General features: G+C 56.2%; 1 protein-coding gene across 2 annotated transcripts in view; it reads right to left on the minus strand.

Annotated features, from left to right (window-relative positions):
* The window catches only part of LOC140387350 (BTB/POZ domain-containing protein 1), a 36217-nt gene extending 21134 nt beyond the window's left edge, over positions 1-15083 (minus strand). The window contains exon 1 of one of the 2 annotated variants that reach the window (XM_072470300.1): positions 14686-15083. In XM_072470300.1, coding sequence (XP_072326401.1) covers positions 14686-15083 — 398 coding nt within the window. Of the gene's footprint in view, positions 1-2920; positions 3021-14685 lie in introns of those variants that run through there. The other variant, XM_072470301.1, reaches the window with a different exon arrangement.
* Between the last annotated feature and the right edge of the window lie 4316 nt (positions 15084-19399).

Consider the following 19399-nt stretch of genomic DNA (forward strand, 5'->3'; position numbering starts at 1 on the left):
TCTCCCTCTGTGTACCCGAACAGGTGCCGGAGTGTGGCGACTAATAATAATCTTTATTGTCACAAGTAGGCTTACATTAACACTACAATGAAGTTACTGTGAAAAGCCCCTAATCGCCACATTCTGTGACTAGGGGCTTTTCACAGTAACTTCATTGCAGAGTTAATGTACGCCGACCTGTGACAATAAAGATTATTATTCAAAAAGAGTCCTCTTCATTCCAGGCATCATTCTTGTGAACCTTCTCTGATCCCTTTCCAAGGCCAGCACATCCTTCCTTGGATATGGGGCCCAAAACTTCTCCCAATACTCCAATACTCTGACCGGTGCCTTATACAGCCTCAGAAGTACATCCCTGCTCTTGTATTCTAGCCCTCGTGTCATGAATGCTAACATTGCATTTGCCTTCCTAACTGCTGACTGAACCTGCAAGTTAAGATTAAGAGAATCTTGAACTAGGACTTCCAAGTCCCTTTGGGCTTCTGATTTCCTAAGCCTTTTCCCATTTAGAAAATAGTCTATGCCTCCAGTCTTCCTACCAAAGTGCATAACCTCACACTGTACCCGAACAGGCGCCGGAATGTGGTGACTAGGGGCTTTTCACAGTAACTTCACTGCAGTGTTAATGTAAGCCTACTTGTGACAATAAAGATTTTTTTTTTTAAAAAAAGGTTTTACACATTGTATTTCACCTGCCACTTCTTTGCCCACTCTCCTAGCCTGTCCAAATCCTTCTGCAGCTTCCTTGCTTCCTCAATACTACCTGTCCCTCTGCATATCTCTGTATCATCTGAAAACTTAGCAACACTGCCCTCAGTTCCTTCTTTCAGATCAGTAGTGCACATTGTGAAAAGTTGTGGTCCCAACACCGACCCGAGGCACACCACTAGTCACCAGCTGGCATCCGCCACCCGGCTTATTTGCTCTTCCAACTACTGTACGCACCCCTGTCAGCATTAACGGGCCCGAGGTGGAGATGGTTAGCATCTTCTAATTCCTAGTGGTCCACATCACCAAAAATCTGTCCTGGTCCACCCACGTCGACGCTACGACCATGAAAGCACAACAGCACCTATACTTCCTCAGGAAACTAAGGAAATTCAGCATGTTCACATTAACTTTTACCAACTTTTACAGATACACCATAGAAAGCATTCTATCTGGGGGCAGCACGGAGGCGCAGTGGGTTAGCACTGCAGCCTCACCGCGCCGAGGTCCCAGGTTCGATCCCGGCTCTGGGTCACTGTCCGTGTGGAGTTTGCACATTCCCCCCGTGTTTGCGTGGGTTTCGCCCCCACAACCCAAAGATGTGCAAGTTAGGTGGATTGGCCATGCTAAATTGCCCCTTAATTGGAAAAATTAATTGGGTACTCTAAATTTATTTTTTTTTTTAAAAGAAAAGAAAAAAAGGAGAAAAAAGAAAGCATCATGTCTGGCTGCATCACACCTGGTATGGCAACTGTTTGGCCCAAGACCGCAAGAGTCGTGAACACCACCCAGTCCATCACACAAACCCACCTCCCATCCATTGACTCCATCTACACCTCCCGCTGCCCGGGGAAAGTGGGCAGCATAATCAAAGACCCCTCCCACAAGGCTTACTCACTCTTCCAACTTCGGCAGGAGATACAAAAGCTTGAGAATACGCACAAACAGATTCAAAAACAGCTTCAAGAATAAAGGAATGAAGGGTTATGGTGTTCGGGCCAGAAAGTGGAGCTGAGTCCACAAAAGATCAGCCATGATCTCACTGAATGGCGGAGCAGGCTCGAGGGGCCAGATGGCCGACTCCTGCTCCTAGTTCTTATTTTCATAGAATTTACAGTGCAGAAGGAGGCCATTCGGCCCATCGAGTCTGCACCGGCTCTTAGAAAGAGCACCCTACCCAAGTTCAACACCTCCACCCTATCCCCATAACCCAGTAACCCCACCCAACACCAATTTTGGACACCAAGGGCAATTTATCATGGCCAATCCTCCTGACCTGCACATCTTTGGACTGTGGGAGGAAACCGGAGGACCCGGAGGAAACCCACGCAAACACGGGGAGGATGTGCAGACTCCGCACAGACAGTGACCCAAGCCGGTTCACAGTAACTTCATTGCAGTGTAAATGTAAACCTACTTTGTGACAATAAAGATTATTATTATTGTTCACACTGACCCAATTCAGCTTTTTTACTATCTTCAATGTTTCTATAATGAATAAATTGAACTGTTTCAAGTAAACTAAAAACCCATTTTTGTTAAAGCCCATTTTTGTTAAAGCCCCAATGATTTTTCTCCTAGATTCGTTGGAGCAGTGTCCCGCAGATTAATCCTCAAGTCCTAGACTATAGGGCAACCCAGGAGGTTTGGCAACCCAGTCTAAATCTGTTTCTTTGACCTTCAGCCGTGCCCCTTCTATACCTTATTACTCAGTTACATGGGAAATTTTATCAATGTATAAACACAAATTATTGTAGAATGACAGTTCCTGATACTAGTGGGTCAGCTCAATTGTAAATGGTTTCTGTAGCTCAAGACTTAAAAAGAAAACTAAAATCATGTCTGTCCAGAAGCCACACGATAATAATTCAGCATCTAAACACTGCAAAGCAGCGAATGACAGCTCACTGCAAACCTGCTGCATTTTACTGTAACACTCAGCCTGGGAACAACACTCCCAGATACATTACACTTGCAATAATAAATAGACTCCATTTAAACCTTTACGAAAATCACCAATGCTGGACCAACATCACAGCTATGAAGGGGCTATTCCAGTTGCATTTGATATGTACTAACACAGACGGTCTTATCAACATTTCTTTGGTTAACAGAGGGAACAGGACCAGGGCTGCAGGAGCATCCACGATTTTTAAAATTTGATCTACACCCTCCTTTATTCAATAATAAAGTTGATAAAAGCAACACTAACCAGCAGCACTGGGCAGGGGCCGACTTAGAATCGGTGTTCCGACATTAGCTGGAAAGAGGAGCTGAAGGAAAGCGGAGTGACAGGATGACTGGAAAAAGCAGCTGCTGTGTTTTTTTTTTACTCTCGGCGCTGACTCAGTCTCCATGCATGGTCGACATTTCTACCATTTAATCATATATCTGACAATTAATGACCACGAGCGCCAGTGTTGCTGCCATAGTAAAGGAATTCCCAGTATCGTTGACTTGCGTGGCGGCACATAGGAGGAAGTCGCACTCCTGCTCGAGGCTTGATTGTTAAGGAATTTGGTGCCAGGTCTCAGGGGCAACTTTTCACCAAGTAAGCGCAGGAAGACATAAGGAAGGAGGGGTTGTCCAAGAACCAAAGGAAAGCCGCCGGGAAAAAGGGGGCGAGTGAAGGTTCACCGTCGAGCGAAGGTTCACCGTCGAGCGAAAGGTCGGCTCGGCAACTGGAAAGATGGTGGAGGCTGGGTCGCTGGGCGGAGGCGCACTGCTCACCGCAGAAAAGATGGAGGTGATGGTTGTGGAATTTGAAAAGCAGTTTGTGAAGCACATGGAGGTGATGAGGACGGAGATGATGGCGACAATGAAGGTATCATCACAGTGCAGAAGGAGGCCATTCGGCCCATCGAGTCTGCACCAGCTCTTGGAAAGAGCACCCCACTCAAGCCCACGCCTCCACCCTATCTCCATAAACCAGTAACCCCACCTAACACTAAGGGCAATTTATCCTGGCCAATCCACCTAACCTGCACATCTTTGGACTGTGGGAGGAAACCAAAACCCCCGGAGGAAACCCACGCCGATACGGGGAGAACGTGCAGACTCCGCAGAGACAGTGACCCAAGCCGGGAATCGAACCTGGGACCCAGGAGCTGTGCTAACCAGGTACTGGTGGTGGAGGCGACTGTCCCACTGAAAGCGACAGTGTCAAAAACATCGGGCGAGGTGCAGGGGGGGGGGGGGGCTCGGGGAAATGGGAGGGGTGGAGCCATGTAGGTTCTTGCACCCAAGGGAGCGAGAGTATTCATTTTTCTCCTCAGTTCACAAGGTCACAAGGCGGGTGCGGGGGCAGATGTTTTAGCCTTAGCCTTGCTGATTGCCCGGAGAGGGGTCCTGCTGGGGCGGAGGTCAGCTGCTCCACCCTGTGCCTCGGATTGGCGGGGGGGGGGGGGGATCTACTTGAACTTCTAACTCTCAAGAAGGTGAAATTTAGAATATAGAACTGTACAGCGCAGTACAGGCCCTTCGGCCCACGATGTTGTGCCAAACTAGTTTGAAACTAAGATCAAATCAACCTACTCCCAATCATTCTAGTGCCCTCCATATGCCTATCCAATAACCGCTTGAAAGTTCCTACACTATAGGCTTTCTTCACGACTATCCACTTGGGTGGCAACTTTCAGAGATCTATGGAAATGAACTCTGAGATCTCTCTGCTCCTCCACATTCTTCAGAACCCTGCCGTTAACCCTGTAATCCGCATTCAAATTTGTCCTACCAAAATGAATCACCTCACACTTATCAGGGTTAAATTCCATCTGCCATTTTCGGCCCAGCTCTGCATCCTATCAATGTCTCTTTGCAGCCTACAACAGCCCTCCACCTCATCCACTACTCCACCAATCTTGGTGTCATCGGCAAATTTACCAACCCAACCTACAACTCCATCATCCAGGGGCTGTTTAGCACAGGGCTAATTCGCTGGCTTTGAAAGCAGACCAAAGCAGGCCAGCAGCACGGTTCAATTCCCCGAACAGGCGCCGGAATGTGGCGACTAGGGGCTTTTCACAGTAACTTCATTTGAAGCCTACTTGTGACAATAAGCGATTTTCATTTCATTTCATCCAAGTCATTGATAAAAATCACAAATAGCAGAGGACCCAGCACTGACCCCTGTGGTACACCGATAGTGACTGAGCTCCAGGATGAAAATTTACCATCTACCACCACCTTCTGTCTTCTATGTGATAGCCAGTTACTGATCCAATCGGCCAAATTTCCCTCTATGCCATGCCTCCTTACTTTCTGCATGAGCCGACCATGGGGCACCTTATCAAGCGTCTTACTAAAATCCATGTATACAACATCAACTGCTCTACCTTCATCTATGTACTTAGTTACCTCCTCAAAGAATACAATCAAACTTGTGAGGCAAGACTTACCCCTCACAAATGCATGCTGACTATCCTGGATTAAGCTGCATCTTTCCAAATGATCATAAATCCTACCCCTCAGGACCCTTTCCAATAATTTACCTATGACCGAAGTGAGACTAACCGGCCTATAATTCCCAGGGTTAGACCCATTCCCTTTCTTCTTTTTTTTTTTTTTAAATGTGTTTATTCAAATTTTCCAACAAAATTTGTAACAAACCGCCCCCCCCACCCCCGAATAAAAAAAGAGAAACGCAAACACAAGTCAAAACTTATACAAAACTTTTACATTGGGTTTCCCCATATGCAGTAACCCCCCCATATGACATTCAAAGATACCCGTAAGGAACCCCCCCCCCCTTTGGGTTGCTGCTGCTGCTGACCTCCTCCTAAAGCTCCGCGAGATAGTCTAGGAGCGGTTGCCACCATCTGAAGAACCCCTGCACAGACCCTCGTAAGGCAAACTTTATCCTCTCCAGCTGAATGAACCCAGCCATGTCATTTATCCAGGCTTCCACACTGGGGGGCTTCGCGTCCTTCCATAATAGCAAGATCCTCCACCCGGTTACCAGGGACGCAAAGGCCAGGATGCCGGCCTCTTTCGCCTCCTGCACTCCCGGCTCGTCCGTTATCCCAAATAGTGCCAACCCCCAACTCGGCTGGACCTGGACTTTCACCACCTTGGACATAGTCCTCGCAACACCCCTCCAAAACCCATCCAGTGCCGGGCACGACCAGAACATGTGAACATGATTCACCGGGCTTCCCGAGCACCTCCCACATCTATCCTCCACCCCAAAGAACCTACTCAACCTCGCCCCTGTCATATGCGCTCTGTGAATAACCTTGAATTATATTAGGCTGAGCCTGGCGCAAGAGGAGGAAGAATTAACACTACTCAGGGCGTCAGCCCACAGACCCTCATCTATCTCCTCCCCAAGCTCGTCCTCCCACTTGCCCTTCAACTCCACTACCGAGGCCTCCTCCTCTCCTTTCAGCTCCTGGTAGATCGCCGAAACCTTGCCTTCTCCAACCCATACACCCGAAATCACCCTGTCCTGGGTCCCCTGTGCCGGGAGCAGCGGGAATTCCCTCACCTGCCGCCTCACAAACGCCCTCACTTGCATATACCTGGGTGGCAACCCAAACTTCTCCTCCAGCGCCCCCAGGCTCGCAAACGTCCCATCTATAAACAGGTCCCCCATTCTTCTAATCCCTGTCCGATGCCAGCTCCAAAATCCCCCATCCATCCTTCCCGGGACGAACCGATGGTTCTCCCGAATCGGGGACCAAACCGAGGCTCCCACCTCGCCCCGTGTCGTCTCCACTGCCCCCAGATCTTCAACGTCGCCGCCACCACCGGGCTCGTGGTGTACCTGGTTGGCGAGAGCGGCAGCGGTGCCATCGCCAGCGCCCTCAGGCTCGTGCCCACACAGGATGCCATCTCTAACCTCTTCCACGCCGCCTCCTCTCCCTCCTTAACCCACTTACGGATCATCGCCACATTGGCTGCCCAATAATAGTTGCACAAATTCGGCAGAGCCAGCCCTCCCCTGTCCCTACTACGCTCCAGAAACACCCCCTTTACCCTCGTGGTCTTATTTGCCCACACGAAACCCATGATACTCTTACCTACCCATTTGAAAAAGGCCTTGGGAATCATAATGGGAAGGCATTGGAACACAAAGAGAAACCTCGGGAGGACCATCATTTTAACCGACTGTACCCTGCCCGCTAGCGAGAGTGGCAGCACATCCCATCTTTTGAAATCCTCCTCCATCTGCTCCACCAACCGCGTCAAATTGAGTTTGTGCAGGGCCCCCCCAACTCCCAGCCACCTGGATCCCTAAGTACCGAAAGCTCCTTTCCGCCCTCCTCAACGGCAGGTCGTCTATCCCCCTTCCCTGGTCCCCTGGATGCACCACAAAGAGCTCACTTTTCCCTACATTAAGCTTATACCCCGAGAAGTCCCCAAACTCCCTTAAGATCCGCATGACCTCCGCCATCCCCTCCACTGGATCTGCCACATACAGCAACAGGTCGTCCGCATACAGCGACACCCAATGTTCCTCTCCCCCTCGGACCAGTCCCCTCCATTTCCTGGACTCCCTTAGTGCCATGGCCAGAGGCTCAATTGCCAATGCAAACAGCAGGGGGGACAGGGGGGACCCCTACCTCGTCCCTCGGTACAGCCAAAAGTACTCCGACCTCTGCCAATTCGTAGCCACACTCACCACCGGGGCTCTATATAGCAATCTGACCCAGCTGATGAACCCCTCCCCGAACCCAAACCTCCGCAACACCTCCCAAAGATACTCCCACTCCACCCGGTCGAAGGCCTTCTCCGCATCCATAGCCGCCACTACCTCCGCTTCTCCCTCCACCGAGGGCATCATAATCACATTGAGGAGCCTCCGCACATTAGTGTTTAGCTGCCTGCCCTTTACAAATCCCGTCTGGTCCTCATGAATCACCCCCGGGACACAGTCCTCAATTCTCGTAGCCAGCACCTTAGCATCCACATTGAGGAGCGAGATCGGTCTATACGGCCCACACTGCAGTGGGCCCTTGTCCCGCTTCAGGATCAGAGAGATCAGCGCCCCCCCCGCCCTTGCCTTATTGAAAGTCCTCACTAGCAACGGGCCTAGCAGGTCCACGTATTTCCTGTAAAACTCAACCGGGAACCCATCTGGCCCCGGGGCCTTCCCCGCCTGCATGCTCCCCAATCCTTTAACCAGCTCCTCCAGCCCAATTGGCGTCCCTAAACCAGCCACCGCCTGCTCCTCCACCCTCGGGAACCTCAGCTGATCCAAAAATCGTTGCATCCCCTCTTCCCCCGCTGGGGGCTCAGATCTGTACAGGTCCCCATAGAAGTCCCTAAATACCTCATTTATTCTCACCGCACTCCGCACCGTATTCCCCCCGCTATCCTTAACTCCACCCATCTCCCTCACTGCCTCCCTCTTACAAAGCTGGTGTGCCAGCATCCGACTCGCCTTCTCCCCATACTCATACGTCGCCCCCTGCGCTTTCCTCCACTGTGCCTCTGCTTTCCCTGTGGTCAACAGGTCGAACTCCATCTGGGAGGTTCCGCCGAGTAGTCCCTCCTCGGGGGCCTCTACATATCTCCTGTCTAGCCTTAAGATCTCCCCCACCAACCTCTCCCTCTTCTCTCTCTCTCTTCTCCCTGTGGGCCTTAATGGAGATTAACTCTCCCCAACCACTGCCTTCAGCGCCTCCCAGACTACCCCCACCTGCACCTCCCGGCTGTCGTTGGCCTCCAAGTATCTTTCAATGCATCCCCGCACCCGCCCTCATCCGCCAATAATCCCACATCTAGACGCCACAGCAGGCGCTGGTCCCTCTCCTCTCCTAACTCCAGCTCCACCCAGTGCGGGGCGTGGTCTGAGATGGCTATGGCCGAATACTCCGTTCCCTCCACTTTCCCTACTCAAAATAAAGGAATCTATCCGGGAGTAGGCTCTATGGACGTGGGAAAAGAATGAAAATTCCCTGGCCTGGGGCCTGACAAACCTCCATGGATCCACTTCCCCCATCTGGTCCATAAACCCCCTAAGCACCATGGCCGCACGTCTGCCTTCAGTCCCTTTAAGTGCGCGAACACCCGGGCCCTCTTGACCGGCCCGTTCAGACCCCTCACATTCCAAGTTATCAGCCGGATTGGGGGGCTGCTCACCGCCGCCGTCACCCCCGCCCCCCCTCCCTCCTCCAACTAGCCAGCTCCTTTTCTAGGCCAGCCACGTGCCCGCGCCTCCCACACCCCCCAGTCCCCCAGACGGCGGACCCCCGCCCCGACCACCTCTCCTACTTCCAGCTCCCCTTTGGCCAATGCAACAGCAACCCTATACCCCCCCCCCTCCCCCAGCTAGATCCACATCTAGCCCTTTTGCTCCCCCATAACACTCCCGTAAGTCAGCTGACTCCTGCTGATCCCGGCCTCTCCCGCCATTCCATCGACCCCCTCCAGTGAGAGAATCCCTCCTCCCCCTCCCTGGCAGTCAGTGTGCGCTCCTCTCCAGCATCGCCCCCCCGGCCCTCACTCCCCGTCCTTCCGTAGCGCGGGACAAAGCCCGCGCTTTCCTGAGCCGGCCCCGCCCCCTCTGGCGCAGCTCCTTTTGCGGCCTTACCCCAATTCCCCATCCCCAGGCCTCCACTCCCCCTATTCCTTCATGGGGGTCTGCCCCTCCAACACCGACGCCCACACTCTCCCACAGTCTCCCCGTCCAATCCCTTCACCCATCCCCATCCAGCACCCAAACCAGAGGAACATTCCCTAAACGTAATAAACACTATATACACAGTAAACATCCCCCCACGACAAACCCTCAATTCGAGTCCAACTTTTCAGTCCGTATAAAACTCCATCCCTCATCAGGCGTTTCGAAATAGTGGTGCCGATCCTGGAACGTGACCCACAATTGCGCTGGCTGCAGCATACCGAACTTCACCCTTTCGATGGAGCACCGCCTTAGCCCGATTAAAGCCCGCTCTCTTCTTAGCCACCTCTGCATTCCAGTCCTGGTAGATTCGGATCTCCGTGTTCTCCCACCTGCTGCTCCGCTCTTTCTTGGCCCATCTCAGGACACACTCGCTGTCCATAAAGCGGTGAAACCTCACCATTACATCTCTTGGCGGCTCGTTGGCCTTGGGTCTCCTTGCTAGGACCCGGTGAGCCCCATCTAGCTCCAGGGGCCTCGGGAAAGCTCCCGCGCCCATCAGCGAATTGAGCATCGTGCTCACATATGCCCCGGCATCGGGCCCCTCCACTCCTTCGGGGAGACCCAGAATCTGAAGAGTCTTCCTCCTCGACCTATTCTCCAGGTCCTCAAATCTTTCCGCCCACCTCTTGTGCAGCACCTCTTGCGCCTCCACCTTCACCGCCAGGCCCAAGATCTCGTCCTCGTTCTCAGAGACTTTTTGCCGCACCTCCCGGATCGTCGCCCCTTGGGCCTTCTGGGTCTCCACTAGCTTCTCAATCGCCGCCAGCATTTCGGTTTTCAGCTCCTCAAAGCAGCGTCTAAGGAACCCCTGCTGCTCCTGCGACCACTGCGCCCATGCTGCTTGGTCTCCACCCGCCGCCATCTTGTTTTTCCTCCCTCTCACTTTTCGCTGCTCCAAGATCACTTTTTTCACCGCTCCACTCCTGGTCTAATCCATATAATGTCAGGGGGACCTTGCTGTCACCTTCCCACACTGGAAGCCATTGAACAATTGCCGTTGGGGCCCCTCTAGAGAGCCCAAAAGACGGTTCTGGGCGGGAGCTGCCGAACGTGCGACCTACCTAGGCATAGCCGCAACCGGACGTCCCCCTTTCTTAAACAAGGGGACAATATTTGCCTCTCTCCAGTCTTCTGGCACTATTCCTATAGTACGAAGTCTTACAACACCAGGTTAAAGTCCAACAGGTTTGTTTCGATGTCACTAGCTTTCGGAGCGCTGCTCCTTCCTCAGGTGAAGGAGCAGCGCTCCGAAAGCTAGTGACATCGAAACAAACCTGTTGGACTTTAACCTGGTGTTGTAAGACTTCGTACTGTGCTCGCCCCAGTCCAACGCCGGCATCTCCACATCATGACTATTCCTATAGACAGTGAGGACATAAAAGATCAAAGCCAAAGGCTGTGCAATCTCCTCGCTCGTCTCCCAAAGAATCCTAGGATGTATCCCATTAGGCCCAGGGGACTTATCTATCCTCAGGCTTCTCAAAATTTCTAACACATCTTCCTTCCGAATATCTACCTCCTCCAGCCTACCAGCCTGTATCGGACTATCCTCCTCAACAACATGGCCCCTCGCCTTTGTGAACACTGAAGAAAAGTATTCATTTAGGGTCTCTCCTATATCTTCAGACTCCATGCAGACGTTCCCACTGCTGTCCTTGACCAGCCCTAACTTCACCTTGGTCATTCTTTTATTCCTCACATATGTGTAAAAAGCCTTGGGGTTTTCCTTGATCGTACCCACCAAGGACTTCTCATACCCCCTCCGAGCTCTCCTAAGCCCTTTCTTGAGCTCCTTCCTAGCTATCTTGTATCCCTCAAGTGCCCTAACTGAACCTTGTTTTCTCATCTTTACATAAGCCCCATTCTTCCTCTTGACAAGACTTTCAAACTCTCTTGTAAACCATGGTTCCCTCACTCGACCATTACTTCCCTGCCTGACAGGGACATACATATCAAGGACATACAAGCTCCACATCTCAATTGTGCCTATCCCTGACAGTTCCTGTTTCCATCTTATGCTCCCCAATTCTTGCCTAATCACATGGTAATTACCTTTCCCCCAGTTATAAACCTTGCCCTGCCGTATGTTCCTATCCCTCTCCATTGCTATAGTGAAAGTCACCGAATTGTGGTCACTATCTCCAAAGTGCTCTCCCACAACCAAATCTAACACTTGGCCCGGTTACTTACCCAGTACCAAATAATGTGGCCCCGCCTCTTGTTGGTCTATCCACATATTGTGAGAGGAAACCCTCCTGCACATACTTGATAAAAACAGACCCATCCAAACTATTCGAATTATAGTGGTTCCAATCAATATTTGGAAAGTTAAAGTCACCCATGACAACTGGCCTGTGACTACCGCACCTATCCGAAATCTGCATTGCAATCTTTTCCTCCACATCTGTTACTGTTTGGGGGCCTATAGAAAACTCCTAACAAAGTGACCTCTCCTTTCCTATTTCGAACTTCAGTCCACACCACCTCAGTGGACAGATCCTCCTCAAACTGCCTTTCTGCAGCCATTATACTATCCTTGATTAACAATGCTACTCCTCCACCTCTTATACCACCTTCCCTAATCTTACTGAAACATCTAAACCCCGGTACCTCCAACAACCATTCCTGCCCCTGTTCTATCCACGTCTCCGTAATGGCCACATCGTAGTCCCAGGTACCAATCCATACTTCAAGCTCGCCAACCTTATTCCTGATGCTCCTCGCATTGAAGTAGACACACTTCAAACCACATTCATGCCTGCAGGTCCACTCTTGTGACCTTGGTACCTGCCTCAGTACTGCATTACCCTCAACCTCCTGAACTCCAACAACGCTATCTCCTGTACTACAAATCAGTTTCCCATCCCCCTGCCAAATTAGTTTAAACCCCCCCGATGAGCTGTAGCAAATTTCCCTCCCAGGATATTGGTGCCCCTCTGGTTCAGGTGTAACCCGTCTTGTTTGTACAGGTCCCACCTTCCCCAGAATGTGCTCCAATTATCCAAGTAACTGAAACCCTCCCTCCTACACCATCCCTGTGGCCACGTGTTTATCTGCACTCTCTCCCTGTTCCTCACCTCGCTAGCACGTGGCACTGGCAGCAAACCAGAGATGACAACACGGTCTGTCCCGGCTCTCAGCTTCCACCCTAGCTCCCTGAATTCCTTTTTTACATCCCCGTCCCTTTTCCTACCTATGTCGTTGGTACCGATGTGTACCACGACTTGTGGCAGCTCCACCTCCCCCTTAAGGACCCTGAAAACATGATCAGAGACGCACAGGCCTTGGCACCCGGGAGGCAACACACCAACCGTGAGCCTCGATCGTTGCCACAGAACCGCCTATCTGTACCTCTAACTATAGAGTCTCCAATAACTAATGCTCTCCCCCCCCCTCCCTTCTGAGCCACAGAGACTGACACAGTGCCGGAGACCTGGTCACCGTGGCTTACCTCTGGTAGGTCCGCCCCCTCAACAGTATCCAAAACAGTATACCTGTTATTGAGGGGAACAACAGCAGGGGATCCCTGCACTGACTGCTTCTTCCCCCTCCTTTTAAACATCACCCAGCTACCTTCATTCTTAGGAGTAACTACATCCCTATAGCTTCTATCTATAAACGACTCTGCCTCTCGAATGATCCTCAGTTCATCCAGCTCCAGTTCCCTAACACGGTCTTTGAGGAGCTGGAGATGGGTGCACTTCCCGCAGGTGAACTCAGTAGGGCTACTGACAGTGTCCCTCACCTTGAACATCCTGCAGGAGGAACATTGCACTGCCCTCTCTGCCATCCCTTCCATTTATCCACTTGACAATACAGAGAGAGAAAAAAAGCATACCTGATTTTCACAAATTTGAGCTGAGGCGGATGAAGGAGGGGCTTTACATTCATGGGGACTATTTATTATGCACTTTCAGGAACTGATTGGCATTGAACATTTGGGGTGGGGGAGTTAGTTTATTATTGTAGTATTGTTCACTGTTTGCTTGTCAACTTTTACCTGGAATGCATGAATGGATGTATGGATTGTATATTGAAGGGGTGTTGTTTCTGGGGGATTGTTATTGTGGTTGTTCTTTTCTATTTATTTTACTTTCGTTGTTTATTGGATGAAAATGTGGCGAATAGAAAGATTTTGAAAGAAAGGAATTCCCCAGTATTGAAACTTTTATTTGCATTGAAGCAACTGTTTTTTTTGTAAACCAATTAAGGGGCAATTTAGCGTGGCCAATCCACCTAGCTTTTGTACATCTTTCGGTTGAGGGGGGTGAGACCCACGCAAACACAGGGAGAATGTGCAAACGCCGCACGGACAGTGACCCGGGGCCAGGATTGAACCTGGGACCTCGGCGCCGTGCAGCAGCAGTGCTAAATACAGCTCCACCGTGCCGCCCTCGCAACCCGTTTGTATTAGTGACACTCCCACACCATTTAATAATAATCATGAATAAAGATACTAATATTAGCAGGAGCTATTTATTTATAATTAGCAGGAGCAATTTTTAACTAGCCTGGGGGTTATCTGCTTATCAATAACTAGCCTGGGGGTTATCTGCTTATCAATAACTAGCAGGGGTTATCTGCTTATCAATAACTAGCCTGGTGGTTATGTTTATCAATAACTAGCCTGGGGTTTATCTGCTTATCAATAACTAGCAGGGATTATCTTCTTATCAATAACTAGCCTGGGGTCCAACTGCTTATCAATAACTAGCCTGGGGTCTATCTGCTTATCAATAACTAGTCAGGGGTATTTCTGCTTATAAATAACTAGCAGGGATTCATCTGCTTATGAATAACTAGCCTGGTGGTTATCTGTTTATCAATAACTAGCCTGGGGTTTATCTGCTTATCAATAACTAGCCTGGGGTTTATCTGCTTATGAATAACTAGCCTGGTGGTTATCGGTTTATCAATAACTAGCCTGGTGGTTATCGGTTTATCAATAACTAGCCTGGGGTTTATCTGCTTATCAATAACTAGCCTGGTGGTTATCGGTTTATCAATAACTAGCAGGGATTATCTGCTTATCAATAACTAGCCTGGTGGTTATCGGTTTATCAATAACTAGCCTGGGGTTTATCGGTTTATCAATAACTAGCCTGGGGTTTATCAATAACTAGCCTGGGGGTTATCTGCTTATCAATAACTAGCAGGGATTATCTGCTTATCAATAACTAGCCTGGTGGTTATCTGCTTATCAATAACTAGCCTGGGGGTTATCTGCTTATCAATAACTAGCAGGGATTATCTGCTTATCAATAACTAGCCTGGTGGTTATCTGTTTATCAATAACTAGCAGGGATTATCTGTTTATCAATAACCAGGCCCCCGGGCCGGGCCCTCACCTGAGCAGCGCCAGGAAGGCCGCGGGCTCCACGTCGGGCAGCTCGATCTCGGCCGAGCTGGTGGCCATGCCGCCGTTGAACATGGCGTCGAAGACGGCGCTGCCCACGGCCAGCACGAAGCGGTGCGCGGGGAGGCGCCGGGCGCCGCGGCCTTTCCCCACCGCGAAGTGGACGTCGCTCAGCAGCTCGTTGTTGAACATGAAGGAGAAGCGCTCCCGCACCGAGCGCTGCGCCGCCTGCCAGTTATACACCGGCGGCGGGGCGGCAGCCCGAGGCCCCGGCCCGGCGGCTGCGGGCGGCTCGGACACCGTGCGGGGGTCGCCCCTACCCGGCCCCGCTCCCGGCCCCGGGCCGCCTCCAGCCGCCGCTCCGGCCGCCGTCTCCGCAGCATCGGCCATTTTAGCGAAGCTCAGCCCGGGGTGGAGCCGGGGCGCGGACGGGGAGGAGCCCGGCCCCCCTCCCCCCAACACCCCCTCCCCCCCCCCCAACCCCCTCCCCCCCCCCAACAAACCCCCCCCCCCAACCCCCCCCCCCCAACCCCCTCCCCCCCCCAACACCCCCCTCCCCCTCCCCCCAACACCCCCTCCCCCCCTCCCCCCTCCCCCTCCTCCCCCCCCCCAAACCCCCAACCCCCCTCCCCCACCCCCAACCCCCCTCCCCCTCCTCCCGCCCCCCCAACCCCCAACCCCCTCCCCCCCCCAACCCCCTCCCCCCTCCCCCCCCCCAACCCCCTCCCCCCTCCCCCCCCAACCCCCCTCCCCCTCCCCCCCCCAACCCCCCTCCCCCCCTCCCCCCCAACACCCCCTCCCCCCAACCCCTCAACCCCCTCCCCCCCCCAACCCCTCAACCCTCCCCCCCAACCCTCAACCCCCTCCCCCCCCCACCCCTCAACCCCACCCCTCCAACCCCTCAACCCCCCTCCCCCCAACCCCTCAACCCCCTCCCCCCCCCACCCCCTCCCCCCCTCCTCCCCCCAACCCCCTCCACCCCCTCCCCCCCTCCCCCTCCCCAAACCCCCTCCCCCCCCTCCCCCTCCCCAAACCCCCTCCCCCCCCTCCCCCTCCCCAAACCCCCTCCCCCCCCTCCCCCTCCCCAAACCCCCCTCCCCCCTCCTCCCCAACCCCCTCCCCCCCAACCCCCCCTCCCCAAATCCCCTCCCCCCCCCCCAAATCCCCTCCCCCCCCTCCCCAAATCCCTCCCCCCCCTCCCCAAATCCCCTCCCCCCCCTCCCCAAATCCCCTCCCCCCCTCCCCCAAACCCCCTCCCCCCCTCCCCAAACCCCCTCCCCCCCCCTCCCCAAACCCCCTCCCCCCCCTCCCCAAACCCCCTCCCCCCCCTCCCCAAACCCCCTCCCCCCCCTCCCCAAACCCCTCCCCCCCTCCCCAAACCCCCTCCCCCCCTCCCCAAACCCCCTCCCCCCCCTCCCCAAACCCCCTCCCCCCCCTCCCAAACCCCCTCCCCCCCCTCCCCAAACCCCCTCCCCAAACCCCCTCCCCCCCCTCCCCAAACCCCCTCCCCCCCCCTCCCCAAACCCCCTCCCCAAACCCCCTCCCCCCCCTCCCCAAACCCCCTCCCCCCCCCTCCCCCAAACCCCCTCCCCCCCCTCCCCAAACCCCCTCCCCCCCTCCCCAAACCCCCTCCCCCCCTCCCCAAACCCCCTCCCCCCCCTCCCCAAACCCCCTCCCCCCCCTCCCCAAACCCCCTCCCCCCCCCTCCCCAAACCCCCTCCCCCCCCTCCCCAAACCCCCTCCCCAAACCCCCTCCCCCCCTCCCCAAACCCCCTCCCCCCCCCTCCCCAAACCCCCTCCCCAAACCCCCTCCCCCCCCTCCCCAAACCCCCTCCCCCCCCCTCCCCAAACCCCCTCCCCCCCCTCCCCAAACCCCCTCCCCCCTCCCCCCCTCCCCAAACCCCCTCCCCCCCTCCCCAAACCCCCCCCTCCCCAAACCCCCTCCCCCCTCCCCAAACCCCAAACCCCTCCCCCCCTCCCCAAACCCCCTCCCCAACCCCCTCCCCCCTCCCCAAACCCCCTCCCCCCCTCCCCAAACCCCCTCCCCCCCAACCCAAACCCCCTCCCCCCACTCCCCCAACCCAAACCCCCTCCCCCCACTCCCCCAACCCAAACCCCCTCCCCCCACTCCCCCAACCCAAACCCCCTCCCCCCCACTCACATCCCCCAACCCCCTCCCCCCCACTCACATCCCCCAACCCCCCTCCCCCCACTCACATCCCCAACCCCCCTCCCCCACACTCACATCCCCCAACCCCCCTCCCTCCCACTCACATCCCCCAACCCCCTCCCTCCCACTCACATCCCCCAACCCCCCTCCCTCCCACTCACATCCCCCAACCCCCCTCCCTCCCACTCACATCCCCCAACCCCCCTCCCTCCCACTCACATCCCCCAACCCCCCTCCCTCCCACTCACATCCCCCAACCCCCCTCCCTCCCACTCACATCCCCCAACCCCCCTCCCTCCCACTCACATCCCCCAACCCCCCTCCCTCCCACTCACATCCCCCAACCACCCCTCCCTCCCACTCACATCCCCCTCCCCCCACCCCCTCCCCCCCTCCCCAAACCCCCTCCCCCCACCCAAACCCCCTCCCCCCACCCCTCCCCAAACCCCCTCCCCAAACCCCCTCCCCCTCCCCCTCCCCAAACCCCCTCCCCCCCCGCAACCCCCTCCTCCCCAACCCCCTCCCCCCAACCCCCCCCCAAAAACCTTCCCCCAACCCCCCCCAACCCCCCCCCTCCCCCCAACCCCCCCTCCCCCCAACCCCCCCCTCCCCCCAACCCCCCCCCTCCCCCCAACAACCCCCCCCTCCCCCCAACTCCCCCCAACCCCCCCCCCTCCCCCCAACCCCCCCCCCCTCCCCCCAACCCCCCCCTCCCCCCAACCCCCCCCTCCCCAACCCCCCCTCCTCCCCAACCCCCCCCTCCCCAACCCCCTCCCCCCTCCCCAACCTCTCCCCAACCCCCTCCCCCCCCCTCCCAAACCCCCTCCCCCCCTCCCCAAACCCCCTCCCCCCCCCTCCCCCAACCCAAACCCCCTCCCCCACTCCCCCAACCCAAACCCCCTCCCCCCAACTCCCCCAACCCAAACCCCCTCCCCCCCACTCACATCCCCCAACCCCCCTCCCCCCCACTCACATCCCCCAACCCCCCCACTCACATCCCCCAACCCCCCTCCCCCCCACTCACATCCCCCAACCCCCCTCCCTCCCACTCACATCCCCAACCCCCTCCCTCCCACTCACATCCCCCAACCCCCCTCCCTCCCACTCACATCCCCCAACCCCCCTCCCTCCCACTCACATCCTCCAACCCCCCTCCCTCCCACTCACATCCCCCAACCCCCCTCCCTCCCACTCACATCCCCCTGCCCCAACCCCCCCCTCCCCCCAAACAACCCCCCAACCCCCCTCCCCTCCCCAACCCCCCCTCCCCCCTCCCCAACCCCCCCTCCCCCTCCCCAACCCCCCCTCCCCCCTCCCCAACCCCCCCCCCTCCCCAACCCCCCCCTCCCCCTCCCCAACCCCCCCTCCCCCCTCCCCAACCCCCCCCTCCCCAACCCCCCCCTCCCCCTCCCCAAACCCCCCCTCCCCCTCCCCAAACCCCCCCCCTCCCCCTCCCCAAACCCCCTCCCTCCCCCCTCCCCAAACCCCCCCCTCCCCCCTCCCCAAACCCCCCCTCCCCCTCCCCAAACCCCCCCTCCCCAAACCCCCCCTCCCCAAACCCCCCCCTCCCCAAACCCCCCCTCCCCAAACCCCCCCTCCCCAAACCCCCCTCCCCAAACCCCCCCTCCCCAAACCCCCCCCCCTCCCCAAACCCCCCTCCCCAAACCCCCTCCCCCCCTCCCCAAACCCCCTCCCCCCTCCCCAAACCCCCTCCCCCCCTCCCCAAACCCCCTCCCCCTCCCCAAACCCCCCTCCCCCCTCCCCAAACCCCCTCCCCCCCCTCCCCAAACCCCCTCCCCCCCTCCCCAAACCCCCTTCCCCCCCCTCCCAAACCCCCTCCCCCCCTCCCCAAACCCCCTCCCCCCCTCCCCAAACCCCCTCCCCCCCTCCCAAACCCCCTCCCCCCCCTCCCCAAACCCCCTCCCCCCCTCCCCAAACCCCCCTCCCAACCCAAACACCTCCCCCACTCCCCCAACCCAAACCCCCAACCCAAACCCCCCCCACCCCCAACTCACATCCCCCAACCCCCCCTCCCCCCCCACTCACATCCCCCTACCCCCCTCCCCCCACTCACATCCCCTCCCCCCTCCCCCCCACTCACATCCCCCAACCCCCCTCCCTCCCACTCACATCCCCCAACCCCCCTCCCTCCCACTCACATCCCCCAACCCCCCTCCCCCACTCACATCCCCCAACCACCCCACTCACATCCCCAACCCCCCCCACTCACATCCCCCAAACCCCCCTCCCCCCCCACTCACATCACCCCAACCCCCCTCCCCCCCACTCACATCCCCCAACCCCCCTCCCCCCCACTCACATCCCCCAAAAAAAACCCACCTCACATCCCCCAAACCCCCTCCCCCCACTCACATCCCCCAAACCCCCACTTACCCCCCAAAACCCCCACTTACCCCCCCAAAACCCCCACTTACCCCCCCAAACCCCCACTTACCCCCCAAACCCCCACTTACCCCCAACCCCACTTACCCCCCCAAACCCCCTCTCCCCACTCCCAAACCCCCTCTCCCCACTC

Source organism: Scyliorhinus torazame, chromosome 12 (assembly GCF_047496885.1).
Source record: "Scyliorhinus torazame isolate Kashiwa2021f chromosome 12, sScyTor2.1, whole genome shotgun sequence".
Taxonomy (NCBI): domain Eukaryota; kingdom Metazoa; phylum Chordata; class Chondrichthyes; order Carcharhiniformes; family Scyliorhinidae; genus Scyliorhinus; species Scyliorhinus torazame.